At 40.0% G+C, this 18,342-nt stretch overlaps 2 protein-coding genes across 5 annotated transcripts in view; one reads left to right on the forward strand and one right to left on the reverse strand.

Moving 5' to 3' along the window:
- Positions 1-716: 716 nt before the first annotated feature.
- OXNAD1 (oxidoreductase NAD binding domain containing 1) lies at positions 717-18,160 on the reverse strand. 3 transcript variants are annotated; one of them, XM_083825131.1, is made up of 10 exons: positions 18,082-18,160; positions 15,236-15,348; positions 14,577-14,739; positions 14,242-14,305; positions 11,118-11,224; positions 7,372-7,513; positions 4,906-4,942; positions 4,700-4,800; positions 1,766-1,874; positions 717-1,085 (listed from the first exon to the last, which is right to left on the reverse strand). In XM_083825131.1, exons 3-10 carry the CDS (start codon positions 14,705-14,707, stop codon positions 931-933), a joined length of 846 nt encoding a protein of 281 aa, XP_083681257.1. In that variant the 5' UTR covers positions 14,708-14,739; positions 15,236-15,348; positions 18,082-18,160; the 3' UTR covers positions 717-930. The 3 variants fall into 3 exon arrangements, with proteins under 3 accessions (XP_083681257.1, XP_083681255.1, XP_083681256.1); XM_083825129.1 differs by having other exon boundaries at positions 4,700-4,942; positions 18,082-18,154; XM_083825130.1 differs by lacking the exon at positions 18,082-18,160 and adding an exon at positions 17,262-17,662 and having other exon boundaries at positions 4,700-4,942.
- DPH3 (diphthamide biosynthesis 3) overlaps positions 18,107-18,342 on the forward strand; it is a 39,153-nt gene continuing 38,917 nt past the window's right edge. Inside the window, exon 1 of one of the 2 annotated variants that reach the window (XR_014580090.1) lies at positions 18,107-18,312. Coding sequence is in view for 1 of the 2 variants with exons in the window: in XM_083825134.1 (XP_083681260.1) it covers positions 18,205-18,312 (108 nt within the window). In the remaining variant the exon portion in view is untranslated. The remainder of the gene's footprint in view (positions 18,313-18,342) is intronic. The other variant, XM_083825134.1, reaches the window with a different exon arrangement.

An 18,342-nucleotide genomic window follows, 5' to 3' on the forward strand; every position in this document is an offset into this window, starting at 1 on the left:
GAGGAGGGGACTTTGTTCAAGAAGGACATAGCTATCAGCACCTCGTGGCACAGACACACCTTAAAAGAGCAAGGTTTCCAGACACTTTTTTCCCCCAACCAAAATGGGTATGTCCTGCAACCTTCTAAAACTCTACACTGAAGCGGGATTAAGGAGGTTTCCTGTCTCAGCTGTTGCTGATCTTTGCTGCTTTTGAGGACACGGCGCTTGTAAGCACGAGCTGGATGGCCTGCCTCAGCACCAGCAAAGGGATACAGGTTCACAGGAGTAGCTCTGTGCAGCGCTGCCGGGGGCTGACAGATTTTTCACACACCAGTATTTTTAATGCAGGTCTGAATATGATTAAGAAAAAATGTCTCCTACTGTCAACACAGTTGACAATGACCTAAGTAAACCCCATAAAAGGGTTGGTTTATTTTTTAAACAAGAAGGGGCAGGTGTAGGAAGTCACAATGCAGTACCTCTACTTCTGTAAAACTATTACTTCAATATCTAGAACAGTGGAAGGGAGTGTGTTTACTCAGCAGCACAACAGTTCAGAAGTGTTTCAGAAGTTATGGCCTGAATTATTATTTATTATAAACTGATTGGGCACTGCTGTAAAATCAGTTCTCTACAACTGTGGAATTGGACACAGTCTTTTAAAAGGTGACTAGTACAACAAGTGTATAAAGTCAAAATATGCTGCTACCCGCAAGAAATAAACAAATCATCCATAAACCAGAACAGTTAATGTCTTTAATATAAAATCACTTTTTTTCCAAAAGCAGCAGCACTGTATTACAGTTATATTACTGTTAAATTAAAAGAACACCATTATGATTGAAGACAGCTTCATTTATGAAGTAAAATCTCCCAAATAATTCAAAGTCCATTTTCTGTACATTTCACTATATCAAAATACGCTGAAAACAAATTATTTTCTGTTCACTACCACCATTTCTCAAAGAAAACACAGTTCCTAGGAACACCAACGTTGTACAGTAGTTTGGATATAGATTCTATCATTGGAGGTGGACCACAGATGTACCATAAAGTATCCTTAGATACATGTTTTTCTAGATCCTTTTCAGATATTCTTCCCTCTGATGAAAAAAAAAAAGTAGGAAATGAGAACAGAGATATTTACTCATGTAGTAATATCAAAAAGAATCACTGGTTAGGGGCATTTTAACCACTCATTTCTTAAAAATGTCAGGCCCGGTTAAGGGTAATAGGTATCAAGTTTTGAGGCCTCCAAACCCATTTGTGCTTCTGGGAATCTAGATCAGTACTTCCAGCTTGGAATGCATGGGATATTAGTCACTGAACAGAAACATGGCTTACATACAACTAAAAATCCCATATTAAGATGAAAAAAAATAGATAAGTATCTCTAAGACAAATACAACAGAAATGGAAACATGATGAAGTACCTCCTGCAAGTCATCTTATCCTTCATCAGTCCTGCCTTAAGCAAAGTAAGTACTAGTTTCTGGAATAAATTTTCAGTGGGAAATACCAGTATGAAGTTTAGATTCAATAGAGGTGGTTCAGTAGAAAAGCAAACAAACACTGCAAAAGTATAATTTTTCTCCAAAGCATAGTATGTACACTGAAATTACTTGGGGTTTAACTTGCATCTCATTTTAAATCTTTAACTTTAGAAATACGAAATTATGTATGTAAACATACGCTGGAAGTAGTTACGTTAAACTTCATCTCCAAGGAGGCAATCAAACTTCGAAGTGTAGAAAGGGGTGCTGTGCAGTGCCATGACGCTTACCTGTGACATACGGCTGAAGCTCCTCGCAGATCTGTGAGCTCTGCTGGGTAACGTGGAAACGACACGTGATCTTTCCAGGAAATGCATTCATCAAACCAAGAATATTTTTCTGTAATGTTAAACACACTTGCTTATACCACAGGCCATTAAATCAAAGCAGATGTACGCATACCGTCCCAGCGCACCAGTGATTATTAGTCAGTACCAGGACTCTTGCTTTTCAGCACTGAGGACTCAGCGGGCTCGACTTCAAAGGACTGATCTGCAGAAGTACACAGAGTTTCTATACCTGGAATCTGAATATACTACCAGCTATGTTATTAGAGCTTTTCTCCTTTTTTACAACAGGTTGTAATTTCTAAGATTTGAATCTAACAACCAGGTATGTCCTTTCCTGGTTTCTTCCACTTCCACATGGGTTTTCCATTAAAAAAAAAAAAAAAAGAAAAAAAAACAACAGAAAAAAAAATCATGAAGCAAGTGTTTATCATCCCTTACTAATTTTTTAAGTCTCAGCTGCTTTATCTGGTAAAACTTCTAGGTCCTTTACTCTTTCTTTTCCCCCAAGTAAACCCAACTACTGTGTAATGTACTCACACTATTTTTACCAGAGTAGAAACTCTGATTTTGAGTTTGGTAATTCACAACTGTGGTAGTTAGCACCACAAACCTAGTGGCTTTGGTTCAATAACAAACCAAACCAAAACAACAGAAACGTACAAACAAAAAAACCCTGTCAGTCAGATGCTGTACTTAGTTCTGAAACTAAGACTAGTTTACTGTCTAGATTCTGTACCAACTGGGATTTTCACTGCTGGAATGGACACTGGAAATAATTTATATTCTGTGAATAGGTAAATTAGCTCATTTTGCTACGGGTTTCCTTACTAACTCGTTACTGCACTGAACAGACTGCCATGGACTGCTTAGCAAAAAAAAAAAAAGCAGACATTTTATTCCATAGCAAACCTGTTTCTGATTCCCTACAAAGACGTGGAATACAGAGCAGCACGTAAGACACTGCTGTACCAGTACCTCTAATATTGTCCTGCTTTCACTGTTCTGAATGCAACTCTGAACTTCCACCCCCTTCATATGGAACCATGTACAATTTGATAGCACTTTTGAAACAAATCCTGTCCTGGTGAGTCCAAGTCCTAAGACCTAGCCAGAAGGCATGCCTAAGCAGTTTTAAGGCAGGACTTAACCTGCTGAAATAATCCTGCAGTCATTCACAGCACCTACTTGTACATCTACCACTCCATAAATTGAGAGACATGGAAAGTGGCAGGTATCACACACATGTGGCATACAACACCAAAATACTTTCCTGTGGTATCCTAGGGGAAGGGACAGGCTCTCTTTAACTGAATGAAGGAGAATTTGAACAGCTCAGCAGGATCTTTGCAGCCTGGTAAGTTAGTAAAGCAGGCAGCTGAGCCATATACACTTAAGGGAAAACACCTATCCCAGCATCCCAGCCACAATAAAGAAATAAGGATCACATTCAGTCCTAATGGAATGAGGAAAACCCAGCTGAATGGCACCCTGAAGCAGCAGTTAATATGCTGTCCTTTGTAGTTCTGTTCTAAGATTGACTGCTTCCACCATTTTAAAGAATGAGATCTTCAAAAGCAGTGCGTATAGCTGTGAAACCAGAGCACATCCCAAACCAGTGCTGGACCAGTTACCCTAGGCTGGCAGGGATGAAGGACCACACTGAATGTACGTTGCTGCAGGAAACAGGTCCTCCAAAACACCAGCAAAACCCTAGGAATTCCTCATGGCGATTTATATAGATGTATCTCACACAACATAAAGACTCCAGTGATCCTATTCCCTCAATCCTCTGCACAGACATAAAGAATTTTATTTAAGTGTTCTGGAGGGACATGAAAAACAAAGGGAAAAATCTATTTTAAGCATTGCAACATATCATTGTGTTCTCTTCTGTTCCAGAAGCTCTAATACAGCTCTGCTGTCATAACGCTACTGAACCGGAACCCAAGAAATGCTGGCTCCCGCGCTGAAAAATAGCGGACAGGCTCAGAATAGAATGGGAGATTAGAAGGGCCAGATGGAAGAATAGATAGGTTCCAGTTTGTTATGCTGCTTCTAACAACAAACAAATGACTCTTCAAGAAAGCAAACATCTTCGGGTCTAGAAATAAGGTAGGAGTACAGAGGAAAAACTCATGATGGATCCTATGTACAATTTCAGGAGTCATCATAAATTTTCACCTTGATCTTGCAATCAAAAGCTTTCAATTCTTCAAAGAAACGTAAATCATTAGGGATGCTTCATTACAGAAGCTGTGCTAACATGAGCATAAAACATTGTCAGTAACCCTTAATGGCTGAGTGTGTGATAACTGATCTTAAACTGCTAAGTAAATGCTGACGAAGTACTGCTAGAAGCAATTTTATGAGAACTGCTTATAAAATCCTTCATTCAAACACCCAATAACAACTACCGTCTTATCAACAAAGGTTCCCTATGAGTTTGGAAAGCGTTTCCTTTTGATATAATTACTCTTGCTAGTCTTTACATTCAATACAATCTGTTCTGCAATTATGTGGTTATGCTATCACAATGTATAGCATAATTCATACTATTAGTGTGTATATACACAGATACGTTACCGTACGTAGAATCTCTGGTATACTGGGATGCTCTTACAAGATTATAGCACGCTGTGGACATGAAGGGCTAATCAATTGATCGGGAAGTCAATGAAAATAGGTATATCCAACAGCATCCAACATTTGTACACTGGTGTGAGTAATTAAAACGCACGTGGGATTTGAGGCAGGAAGTGATTTGGCCTCTGTACGGTGTCCTACACAGAGGAGTTCTCTGTAATTTGGCAACAGAATGATACACACACTAATAGCTGAATATCCGAGTTCAAATTTTTTTTAGTTGTTATTTACCTTAAATAAGAGTTCCTTTGTATTTTTTGCACTGTAGTACAGCTTCACCGTTCCCATTTTGTATGCATTTCCTTTACCCTCTTGGTATCCATGAAGATCTGCTACATGCAGCAGTATAGAAAACAATGGGTTAATTCCAACACCTCCTGCTATCAGCACTAGTTTTACAGGGGAGTCACCAGGCTGAGGATCAACGAAGAAATCACCTCCCACTCGCAGAGCCACTTCTGAGTCAAGAGTACACTAGGATGGAAAAGAAGATATTTAATTTCAAAACTAAAAGCAAAGGCTGAAATCATTCTCGCACCTCAACGTCACAAGACTTGCTGAACTTCAGCTTTTTATTCTTATTGACCAATGAGGGAAAAATAAGGTATTTTAAAATAAATGCAGTTTCCATTTATCTGAAGTCATCTATTACACAGTGTCTCTAGAGATCTAGTTGTACTTTCAGAAGTTTCAGTCTTCTGCTGAGGCAGGATGGTGACTCCCCCTTCCCACCCACGTAAGAGACGAAGAGGAATGATTCACCTGATGGTTTTTCAACAGCAGTATTTGGCTGTGAAAACCCGAGGTTAACATGCAAGGATCACAATTATACTCAATCCCAGTCTCATGTCAAAAAAGGCCTTGCTGTGAGGCCTCATAGCAAGTCAGAATGAGTTGCACAGACTCAAGGTTTTTCATAGACTCAAGGTTGTTTCTAATAAGAAACAACCCAGAAGTGATGTCAGTATCCACAAGAACATCTCCTGCAGGACCACTTCTGCATTTGCAGCTTCAGTGTTGCAGAAGAAGAAAAAGGGGGAAAATCTCTGTACAGAAAAAAACAATTTCTTACAGAAGTTTGCCAAAGCATGTTTTTTGTTGCTGTTGCTTGTTTTGATACATGGGAAACTAAAGTACAATAAATAAAACGTGGGTAAGTATCTTCTTGGTAAACTGGTAGTGCTTCTCTGTAAGAAGAGTGAGAATGCAGTACAGAGGAGCCAGGTGAGTTCTCCCACATCTCTCTGTAAGTTAACAGAACCAACAGCAGCAGAAAACAGAACTCATTTCAGACAGTATACAGGGTTTTAAAAATAAAAAGGAGAGGTAAGCAAAACAAGGCAGGAAAAAAGAGAGAAAAAGAAAAGTTGAAACATTAGAAGTTAATCGTTTACAGAAAAAAGCACTTCCTCCCAAGAAATTGGGTATGATATTCTTTGTGGAAATAAGCATTTTTAGAGTGCAACAATCTCATTCCTGTCTGATCTAAAATGCCTTAGAGAAGTGAGGCAATGCATTACACATGCGTTGTTCTAAAATAAAAGGCTATATTTTCCAAAAGCTATAAGGTACACTGTACTAAAATTATTGATTTTATATACAGAAATATTAAAAATTAAATACCTCTGAATCTGTACTGGTCCCATGACATCTTTTACCCTGAGATATTAACTTCCCTTATAAATAACTTTTCAACAATTAAGTACCAGATTTTTTTTCGCCCTATATACAACCTTTTCAAACTCTAGGTTGCTAGATTGTTTTTTTTTTTTTTTTTTTTCTTCTTTCCTAAGGAAAAAGCATGCACTTTTGTTTAGGTAGAACAGTCAATAGACACCCTGCAGGTTTTTCTTCAGCATCACATGTGAACTAGCTTACCTTTTCACTGAAGATTTTCCTATAAATTCAACCAGAAAATTCATCAGCAGCAAACTGAATTATGACATCAGAAATCCTAAAAGAGAGTCTTCAGAGACTGGCTATTATGGACTTAGGCTCTCGTTCTCTTTAAAGAGCATTACCAAAACAACAGGCAATTCTCTTTTAACTATTACGTGGTCTTGCTGGCATGCCCACTACACTTTCTACACAACACCTCAAAAAGGTTATTTTGTGTAAGTTCCAGTGGAGATAAGTTGATATGGCACCAACTGAAATATTGTGGATGGGCTAGTACTAGATTAAGTATTAGATAAGCATCACTTTGGATATTTTCAATTCTAGTAAAGTTGCATTAATCTTTACTGTATATGTTGTACAAGGAACACTGCTGCGGTATTTGTAAACCTGAAAGAATCTGTCAATTTAAATCCTGCGGCCACATTTAAGCAATTTAAATACCAGACAGGAAATAGCAAATAGGACAGCTCATAGTAAAGAGCACTGTGAAAAGCACAGAAGTTGGTAAGAATGATCATCAATGAAACAGGATCAGCAGCAGAGATAGTACTGTTCTTACTAAACAGGGTAAACAGATGGACAAAACACTGCAGGAGGCCAGTGTCAGGCCTTACGTTTAATATAGGAAACAAATCAAGTCTTAGATTATGTCAATATTACAAAAATACTGCATATTTAAAAGAATACTATGCAAATTCTGGATTTCAGTGCATGAATTGCAAAGGACCAAGAACCTTTAGATGAAGATTGCAATATCACTAAGCCCACCAAGCACAAGTTGACTAAAAAGATCACAATAACTAAATTACCGTATCAGTATCCTATTTCAGTTTCTCACTGAATAAAGGTTTTAACATTTATATGGTATTAAAAATGCTCAAACAAGTCAACAGGAGTTTTGCAGTCAATATAGAAAGTAGTCTAACACCCCCACCCTCCCCGACTGAGAAAAGAAAATGAAAAACTAATGCTAAAGCTCACAATCAACAACTAATCTCATTTACCTCAGTGTGAATCCAGTGAGCAGGAGGATGAGCAGTGTACTTAACTGCCAGCTCTAATATTCCTTCTCGTTCCAACAGACCAGGACTTGAACACATTGAGAATCCCCCAACTACAGATACTCCAGGAATAAAGAAATCAACCCTAAAAATTGATGAGAACCAAAAGTTAAAACAAGCAAACAAACAAAACCAAAACATGGAAAACAGTAGGCAAAACAAAATTGCTGGCTTTATTTCTATTACCCAACCTTTACAAAAACATCTTCACTTCCACAACATAACTTTTCCAATAAGTAGACTTAATCTTGACTAACATCATTTTCTTAGATTTATTGTCATCTAGAAACACATCATCATCATTATTATACCAGCAGGTCTTTAAACTGTTCTGCCTTGAGCATTAGATGCAATGTCTTGCAACAGACTAGAATTATAACTGTTTAAATAAATTATTTGCATATTAAAACAAAGCAAAAACACAATATGGCCTGACAGAGTAGCTTAAATCCTGCTCTTTTCAATGCCTTTGTTGCTCTCTTCAATTTTGAAACAAAGGAAGGGTGGGAAACTCACTTGGGGGAAATTTGGGGGTTTTGAATAAACACTTTTCTTTGGAAGATGAAATATTTGAATTAAAAAAAAAAAATTCTTTATGTAAAAAGTCAGTTACTAGAATAAGCAGCTTTGCTTTACCTGTTGAGCTGCAGTGCCCTCTGGTGGCAGATATCTTTTTCTATATGGTAGAAATTGGGGCTGAAATAAGTTAACTACAATTTCCTTTAAGCAAAAGTAAACCATGCATCAGTTGTTTCTACACATGAGCAGGTAACATATGGCCAACCTTTTGCAACACCAGCAATTAGATAATATGGAAGGCGAGTCATTATTACGTGCGAGCTGTAATTCATTTTCATAAACGTAAGGCTTCCATGCTCAAATAGCATCTGAAAAAGTTTTACGTCAGTGTATGAACTAACATTTAAACTCCTCCGTGTTGCCAAATCTTTAAATACTTCAATTTTCTACAGCACATAACAATATCCCTGTATTTCAAAATAAAACCAATGTTCAAAGCCAACTGTGCTGCTCCGCTTAGGGAACAGCCGCACTGGTAAGCAATGCCAAGTACTTCATAATGATTATGCAATTCAAGCCTCAGTTGAGCTGGCTCAGTATTAGTTAAATGGGAACGCAACATGAAATGTAGACCAGTTTCCACTGCATGTTGTCTTTAAACAGAAAGGCTGTATTCTGCATGGAGACTTTAGAATCTTGAGGGAGGTGAGATGCACTCTGAATGGTTTACTACTGGATAAAAAACATTGCCTGGTTGCTCCCCACGAAACTTCAGCCTTTGAAGAAAAATATTCTCTTTCTCTTGCAGTATGCGCAGAGTGCATAGTGCACAGTAGTACAGTGAAAGACTTTTCTACTTTATGCTTATAAACTTGATGGCTTATATCTGACTGCACATGAAAGGTCAACAAACAACAAAACTTGAGAAGGCTGGCTGATCTGTAAAAATCGGTCATTTCGCTTATTTCGCTGTCCTCAGCTTCTGCAGCCCCACTAACTGGGGCTCAGCATCCCTGGCAGTAAGGATCGAGAGATGAGGAAGGATGATTCTTGTGTTGCAGCGCGTATCATATCAAAGAACACCTCAATAAGCTACTAAAGCTCTTTACCACCCTCTGGTGGAAAATAATCTCACTATTTAGATTAACGAAATGAATAAGAAATGACATTTATGCTGTAAAGTAACAATTTACATTCAAGTTATAATGTTCTCCTTGATCTATAAAGGGAGGAATTCTTCATGCCTGGTGGAGAAACTTAGATACAAAAGCAAACGTTGCTGTAAAGCCTAAACTGAATGTAGTTCTTCCCTTCTATAGTACTAATGCAGGTGTATTTTTCCTTCTATGTATTTCTTTCCCAGTTACATCATGATGAAAGATTTCAGTGCCTAGGATACTATAATTTGTGGACTAGCTTGTATTTCTGATGACATGTCTCAGCTGTGCATAGGGAGTGTAAGAAGACAGAGGAAATACTATCTGTGACAGCTTAAGTGAAAGGAATTGTAGAGAAAAGAGAAAAAAAACACAGTGTTACAGCCTCACAAAAAGGAGAGGCACAAAAAGATGTAACTCAGAGAAGACCTTACCGCTGTTTTTCATTTCCTTCATTTTACAGGCTACCTAGGCCAAGTGTTTAAGAAAAGAACAACCATTAGCAGTTACTAATGGTTGCTGGAGATTAGAAACAAAACCATAAAGCTACTTGTTGTAGGTTATTTGTAACGCACACATACCTCAACGTGTGTTTTAGGAAATCTAAACAGATAACAGAACAAGTCTTTTCGTTATTACTTGAAGTCAGATGAAGACGAACATCTACCAGCATGCTTGAAAAACAAATTAAGCTTTGCTTCTGAAAAACTGGGTGATTAAAACACTTTCAAAAATACCTATATATTTTTTAGTGATAATCTTTGGCTGTAACATCTATAGCGAATTCTAACAAGCTAGCCTTTTCTACTCAGGAAATTGTGGTCTGGTATTTTGTATGGCTCATCAAAAAATGTTACCACAGTTTATAGCTACAAGTATAGAAAACTTGTTGTATCCCTTACAATAGCATTAGAACACTTTAAAGGAAGAAGAAAATGAAAAAGAGTAATTATAATTAAAGCTTTCAGTTTTCAGCAGGATAATTGCTGCAGCATTTTTGGAGGGTAAATGCACTTTCTGAGTACTGGCAAGCAAGAATTTAATATGAGTCACTGCACATGTGCAAAAACTGCAGCAGATTACTCCACAAATACAAATTATTGCAATCAACATCTTGTGTTCTGGTTCTAAATTTAAAAGCCAGCATATTAACACTACAAGAGTAACATATGCTGTTAATACCCTCACAGCTATACTTTGATTCCAGCAAAACCGCTTTCAGATGGCCTAAGCCAATAAAAAGTTTAAGAACCATTTAAATGACCAATGCCAAAAGCAACTACTCATAATTTTAAATTAAGAGAGAAAAACATTGATGGAGCGAAAGCATTTTTAATAAGAAAGGAAGACAAACATGAAAATCCAGTGTGTTCTGGGGGGGGGGAGAGAACAACAAAAGCACTGTAAGGTTGCTTAAACAAGCAGCCAATTTTAAAGACTTAATAATTCAACATTATTTTCAAGTTTGCAGATACGTAGTTCTGTATGAAACTGACTTAACAGGCTCTTCCTTTCAAAGAGGAAGCTTTGGGGGGAGGGAGAATAAAAGATAACAGGCAATTCTGGTTTAATTATACAGTTAAAACCAAAAAATAAATAACTTGCAAAGCAGCAGCAGTCCCTGCTCCACTGTAAGAATGACCAGTAAATACAAGCTGTAAAGACAACTTGCAGAATAAAGTGCAGGGTACTTCAGAGGCAGTTGGAGTCAGCGGTCTTTGGGAGTCCCTTCCAACGGAACAATTCGATTCTGAAGTTCTTGTAGAAATCTTGTAGCACTTATAAACCAGAGAAAAATACTGAAACAATCGGACTGAACATTTAAAATTAATATTAGCATATTTAATAATGGCTTTTTAAAAAATACCAGCACTTTCTCAGCCCTGAATAATTAAACATCCTCTTATATAAACTACTAAATTTTTCCAAGGCACAATTATCAGAGGCCATTTACCATTTTGTTATAGTGGACTTCTGCGAGTAATTTTCCCCTTAAATATCGGAAAATCTTACCACTGTCCTGCTTTGAACGTAAAATCTTTATTTGCAATAGCCAGACGGAGTCTTTTGACTGTCTCCGATTCATTGGTGATTCCACACACTTTGGCTTGTGAAATTACCTACCAAAAGGAAAGTAAGTCACTGCGTTATGTAAACAGCATCTTCAGGGAAAGTACTTAAGGATCTGTAGGGGAGATATCTATCACTTCCCATTACCCGCAATATTTAATTACCTAAAGCACCAACATTTTTTCACTGCGGTAGGGAACCAAGAAGACAGTGGCCTACAGAGCGAAGAGAGAAACCGTTTCCTACTTACAGACCACTACGTCTGTCACTTTTGTCAGGCTTCATCTAAGATTGTGTATCAACTTGTTTTACTTCAGCTAAAGAGAAGCAGCTGCCAACTACCACTTTTCAGATTCTCTTGACACCTGCACAAAGCAAACACTCCCCTATCTTTCCAGCAATGAAATAAAAAGATCTCTGATGTGAAGACTGACAAAGGAAACTTGCAAAATTATCAGCTGCTATTGAAGTCACTGACAGAATTTGGGATCTGCATCTAGTTCTACTGAAGTAATTGAATGCCTTGCATTACTGCATTTACACACCTACCCATATGACCACGTGTGTCACCTGCACACACAGGGAAACTGAGACACAAGCGTTCATTACTGGTCAATGTAGGAGTTTTTATTTTGCAACCAGATGGGGGGGGATGCAAAAGTCACAGCTATTTATCTGATACCACTTCTAAGGAGTTAGAAACCAACCAAACAAACCCAACAACAAAAACCAAATACAAATGATGAAAAATAGTACTTTTCTAAATGAAAGGCAAATCTAGCAACAGAATCACATGGGGAGGACTGCCCCACATAACTTTAGACTCTTTGATGCCCGTAAGTACAACACAGATTATCATCCCCTCCCTGTCCCTCCTCTTTGGGTATTTTGACTTATAATTATCAAATTTTTACCTCTAAAACAAAAGTTGTACCCTACATAGTTTCTAAACAGGCCAATATGCATAACTCTATTAGAAAAAGCTAATGCCACATTAGTAAATACTAGTAACGCCACCACAACTTTATCATTTCTTATTTGTGTAAGACTAAATAGCAGAGGAAAAGGAAAAGGAGGAAAAGGAAAAGGAGGAAAAGGAAAAGGAGGAAAAAGAGAAAAAGGAAAAGAAACTATGCTAATTTAAAACACATGGCAGGAAATTAATTTCTTTGTAAAGCAACATCTGAACACATCCGCTGTCCCACAAAACAGCAGGACATTTGCCAATTTAAAATAAAGTAGCATACGTTTCTTTTCCACATTAACAGATAGCATTAAATGGGAAAAGTGATCATTCTACATTAACAAGCCAAAATGTCAAATACATGACTTAAATGGCTGTTTTAACAGAGGAACTGTAAGTGCAGGAAATGGACTTTGGATCTTCTGGATCTTCTTTCTTCCCTTCTTTACTCTTGTGTACACTCCCTAATTTGTTCTTTGGTCAATACATCTGACAGGGCACTGGAAACATACTTCATAATCAGGATGAAGTTATTACAAAAATGAAATTTGCCAGGGTGACCAAGGATGTTCAGCCAGTATTTCAGCCCATCGCAAGTGTATCCGATCAGCCCTGAGCAAGGCTGCAGTAAGAGAGGAAGACCCTAGACTTTGCCGTTGTATTTCAAGAAAGTGTCAGGCACTTTTTCTTGCCCTTGCCCTTCACATTACCACACTTCAGCAGGTGATAGTGTGGCATGTACGCTAATGCAATGCAGACCTATAATTCTTTCATCTTTCTAAAGGATTGTGATGGCCAAATAAGGCAATACAGGCTGCGAGAAGCAAACTGCTGATTACACGGAATTTCAAACCAAGTGGAGGATTTAAAATAAACTTATTTTAAAGTGGTCAGAAGAAAAGTAACCAAATATAAATCAAGCATTTTTTAAAAAAGAAACAACATAATCCTCTAACATGCTGAGAATTTGTGTTAGCAGAACTGAGCCCTGCTCTTCCACCCTAGCCATACAGCTTCCTTCTTGCCCTCAGACCTTACACAGTTCTTCGCACCACCGCAGAGCTCCCAGCTCCTGAGTATCCACTTATTCCACTTATTTTCCAGCTACCCAGCTTTTGCTTTCACCAGAAAAAGTAAGCAAGGCAAGCAATCAGAAATATACAAGATAAAAACGTGGTTGTAAAATTGCAATCCGTCTTTCCATGTCTGAAGCAAACAAGAACATGCATCCATCTACACCTGTCTACACAGTCACTCCATCCGTGTGCTGAGTTAATTCAGCATAAATCGGACCCACTTGAGCAGCTGTATGTGGATGGGACGGGATTTTTCCCACTTTACTTTCAAAAAGTACTCTCATTCTCTGGAAGAGCCTAAGAAAAATTCAGAATTGTTTCACTAGAGAAATATTTTTGAGAACTGCAGTCATATTCTCAAAATATTTAAAATTTCAGAACACCTACTTAGCTAATTGCAGAAAGGAAATACCCAAGGAAAGGAAGGAAATACAAGACTATGTTCCCCTCTGAACATTAGGAAAAAACGTGCAAAACTGTATCCAGAATAAGCATTTCTGGACTGCGATGGAGAACAATGCCCAATCTTCCTTGAACCTGTGAATTTAAGCACATACAAACCAAGATCTGTTTTACAACAAACAACTCTCCCTCCAAGACACCTACACCTCTATCCTTCTTCTCATGGTATAAAATTACACTTTCCACATTTTTTGTTAATCTCAAATTTGGATCACAGTTGTGGAAATCCATAAAAATCTGAGAAACAGATGTATAAATGGTGGACAGGGGTGTGCTTTCATTACCTATCATAGTCCATACTTGATTAGAATTCAATTAAATTTCTTGTCTAACATGAAGTAAACAATTATGTGTATTGACAATTTTTTCTTCCTCCTTACATTTCATCCATTCACCACAAAATCCACCTGTTTTACAACAGTATCAAATATGAAAAATGAGGGGAAAAAAAGTGAAATGTACTCTAGTAGAAGAGAAAAGGAATCCTGAGAATCAAAACCAATTATCCAGTTTCTTCACACGAGACAAAAAAAGTTACTAACATCCCAAAGAACAGAACACTAACCTCCTGGCGAAAATTTCTTGCTGTTCTCTCTAGATGATCCATTTTCCTTTTTGATTTTAATGTGCTGTAACAAAAAGCAAACAAATTGTCATTTTGACAACTGTGCTACTGTCCCTCACTGATAGGAATTTCTGTTAGTACAATGATTTGCCTGTGTAATCCAGCCTACACTTCAGATGACGTAAGTCTAAGCAAGAATTAAATGGAAAAACATAATCAGGAGCTAGCTAAGTATTTACAGGTCTGTAATAACTTGTCAGACTTATTTTGAAGTGTTATCGTGACGTTCTCCTTAAAAAAAAAAAAAAAAAAGCGTTTGTAGATGGATAACCTACCCATTCACTGTGCAGTAACAAAAAGCAGAGTGCCTCAACACCGTCAGCGCAGAATGAGCAGGACAAATTCTGCCAGCACCTCTCAGGAACTGAGGAATCGTCACACCCATGTAAATAGTGGCATGAGCCATGATGGCCGGGCTGTCTTCAGAATCTCCAGCTCCTGAAAAATCCATATAAATATTTATTAAGTAAAATACCCGCTGTTTGGCACTGCTCATTCTCACCCTTTACTTCCATGAAACCAGGAAGGCCAAAGCTCAGCTGGAGCTAAAATTAGCAACAGACGTACAAGGCAGCAAGAAGGAATTTTAGAAATATGAAAGTATAATAAAGAAGTGAAACTATGCATCCACGAATAGAACAGAAAGACAGCCTAGTCGCAAATGATGCATAAAATGATGAAGTCCCCCCGTTTTCACCTCTGTCCTCACACGCAGAGCCTGCCGCCAGACCTCTCCCTGTACCACGAGTGTTTGGGAAGGAGGACAGGTAAAAGCGGGGCAGCGACAGTTTTAGGGACTGCTTAGAGAAGCTGGATGTACCCAAATGCACAAAGCCCGACAGGATACAAGGGCACTATGAGACACAGTAGCCATGCTTGTGAGGCCCCTGTCTACCATCTGTGAGAGGCCACAGTTATCAGGGCAAGTCCTCACCTGACTAGAAAGACAGGCGCGCGGCCATCTTTAAGAAGCAAGAAGCAGTGTCCGTGTCCAGTCAGTACCACCCGTGTCACCGGAAAAATGCTCAGGGCCTGCCCTTTTGGAACCTGCGTGAAAGCCGGGAAAGCAATCAGGGCGATTCAGCGGGGATTTACCGAGGGCAAACCGTGTTTGACAACGCAGGCCGTCTCCTTGCGATGATGCGTGTGGTCGTGCAATAAGGGACGGCGGCGGACGCAACGTGCTTTGACTTCCCTGGGGTTTCTGACACCGCCTCCCACACCACAGGCATTAGGAAGCTGAGGCCAGACAAAGGGGCTGCTGGAGCGGCTGAAAAGTGGCTGGGCGCAGACGGGAAGGCTTGGTGGCCACTTGATGTTCGTCACCTTCATTGAGAGCTTGGCTGACGGTGACGGAACGTACCGCCGGCAAACCTGTGGGTGTGGGGGGTATTAAGTCACAGGGCCGGCCGGCCTGCTGAACGGGACGGCGTCCCTTCCAGGGGGCACTGAGAAACTGCAGGACTGGACGACAGAAACACAATGAACTGAAGCGTGAAGGCCTGCACCTGGGGCCGGCCTAATCCCGCGCTGGCACCGGCCCTGCTCCAAGCAGGACTTTGACCAGATGACACCCAGCAGTCCCTCCTGGCCAGCGTATCTGTCATTCCAAGTGCTCACACAGTATTTGTGTTTGAAAAAAAGATTGGACAAACACTGAATATGTATTACCTTTTCCCAGACAGAATTTATTTTCTAATAGACATTTATAAACATTAAATAAAACCATTTATGGGTTAAAAACACGTACATGCCCCCTATTTTCTGGAACGGTTAAGGGGCTGATGTAGAAATACATATGTCAACGCAGCAAATCATACACCCTACAAAATACTTACACCTCTAAACAGTTAAACGGGTAGAAGAGACTTCCACACACTCCTGTGGAGACACAGGGTGCATTTCAGAACTGTGTACCAAAATGGAGCTTTGACAGAGAAATATGAGCTGACGCACAATTTTCAAAACATCAGAAATATCCTTCACTCATCAAGTGTAGGAAAAGGTTCACAGTGAGCCAAAAGATATTTCTCATTGCTTGTAAATCTGCCTTTGTTTTTCCTAAAATGGATTAACATAATTCTCTACCATATTATCCTCACCTCGCAAGTTATCATACTGGTTCTATGAAGCTGTCCCTTGCTTCTTTTACTTCAATTTAAATCCCCTTTTCCCGCATTCTTTTAAAGCATATAATTTATTTTCAAACTGTTTGTTTTTCCCTTTGAATCCTTTTAAATGGCAATGATCCAGCTTGTTTAACTAATCAGGCCTATACGCTGGGCTTTCACAAGCAGCTGCACTGGCTGGTCACTCGGTAATTTGTCCTGTTTGTAATCTTGTACAAATGGGAGGCAGAGCTTTCGTAAATGAGGCTGCTCAGAAACGGAATACATTTACTGTAACTGCTTAAAATGCCCACTTCAAGCATAAGAAATACTTCCTGTCCGTAATTTGTGATAGCCTTTTAGCATTTAATTACACAGCAGCTTGTGACTTTTCAAAGCGGAATTGTTAAAAACTCTTCCACCACCAGCAGGCAAAATTGCGGTAAAAAGTTTTTGCCACCGTACATACTGAGTACTTTACTGAACAAAATACTTCCGTACCGTCTACGTGCAAATGTGGAAAAGGTATTGGTAACATGTACTATCATTCTTTAAGTAGTCTATTGAGACAATGTACACATCTCATGAAGAAATCACACCCCTCACTCGAGATCAGCACGTTCAGTTTGTAAACCCTGCTCAGAAAGCACCGAGTTACTCAAATTCACGAGATCAGCTTATGATCTAGAGTTGTTCAGATACTGCAGCTTGCTCACATTCATCTGCATCTCCCATTTTAGGCTTCCACCTGCTTTTTGATTCCTGTTTTCGAGCTTTTCACTCTATCACATCAATTAATTAAAAGTGAAGTTTGAAAGAGGACATTTTTATGTAAGCAGTTTATTCCAATACCTGTGACTTTAACTAAATCATCACAGCAAGAAGTCCAACGTTTTGCTTTGGAGGCCAAGAACTAAGAATGAAGGTTAAATCATTTTTTTCTTCTTTAAAGCATCTTGCACCCTTCAAAACCTCTTCTGGGATTGCTACCAACCATGGCGACACCTGCTGGCCAAACAAGTGGCCTAACTTTAAAATCCAGTAGAAAGATTATCAGCTGCTTAATTTACGCACTTGGCTTAGCTTAATCATTGTGCTGCTAGCGTTGGCAGGCCATTAAAGCTAGCCTCATTTTGAGAGCTGCTCATTTAGGATATAAATATGTGCAGTTCTACGCATAAAAAAAAAAGAAAAATGATAATAAATAAATAAATAAAAGAGTGAGACTGCCCTAAATCACTGACTCTTGAGCTCTCCCAGTGCGGACCCCGCCGGACCTGGATGATACCATCATCAATCACCTCCCAACGCTGCAAACCCCAATAAAATCGGTTTGTAGTTTTCGCTCCGCAGCTAACGAACTCCAGAACCTCTCACGACGAGTCCTGGCTGTGCCCTGTGCCCCGCTCCGAGCCGCGCCCTCACAGACCGGGACCAGCCCGTCCCCCGGCTGTGACCCCCGCACCCTTCCCGGCTCTGTCCGTGCCCTGAGAGAAGACTCAGGACGAGCCCGCAGCCCCGCGGGGAGCCTCCCCTCAGACCCCTTGACCGTTAAAGACCGTTAAAGACCGTTAAAGACCGTTACCGGCCGTTACCTGCCCAACGGCCGCGCGCGCGCGCCCCCCCCCCCAACAGACGTCCCCCGCCCGCCCGCGCCGCAGCCCTGCCCTACCCGGCGCCGCGTCACGTGACGGGAGGGGAGGGAGAGAAGGGAGGGGGGCAGGCGGGCTCTGCGCATGCGCCGTCGCTCCCCTTCCGCCCGGTCGCGTCCCGCCCGTTCCGGCCCGGCGCCATCATGGCGGTGTTCCACGACGAGGTGGAGATCGAGGACTTCGAGTACGACGCGGAGAGCGGCACGTACAGCTACCCCTGCCCCTGCGGGGACCGCTTCCTCATCACACGGGTAACGGGGGCTGAGGGGGGCCCTTGGGGC

The sequence above is a fragment of the Anser anser genome (genome assembly GCF_964211835.1).
Source record: "Anser anser genome assembly, chromosome: 2".
Taxonomy (NCBI): Eukaryota; Metazoa; Chordata; class Aves; order Anseriformes; family Anatidae; genus Anser; species Anser anser.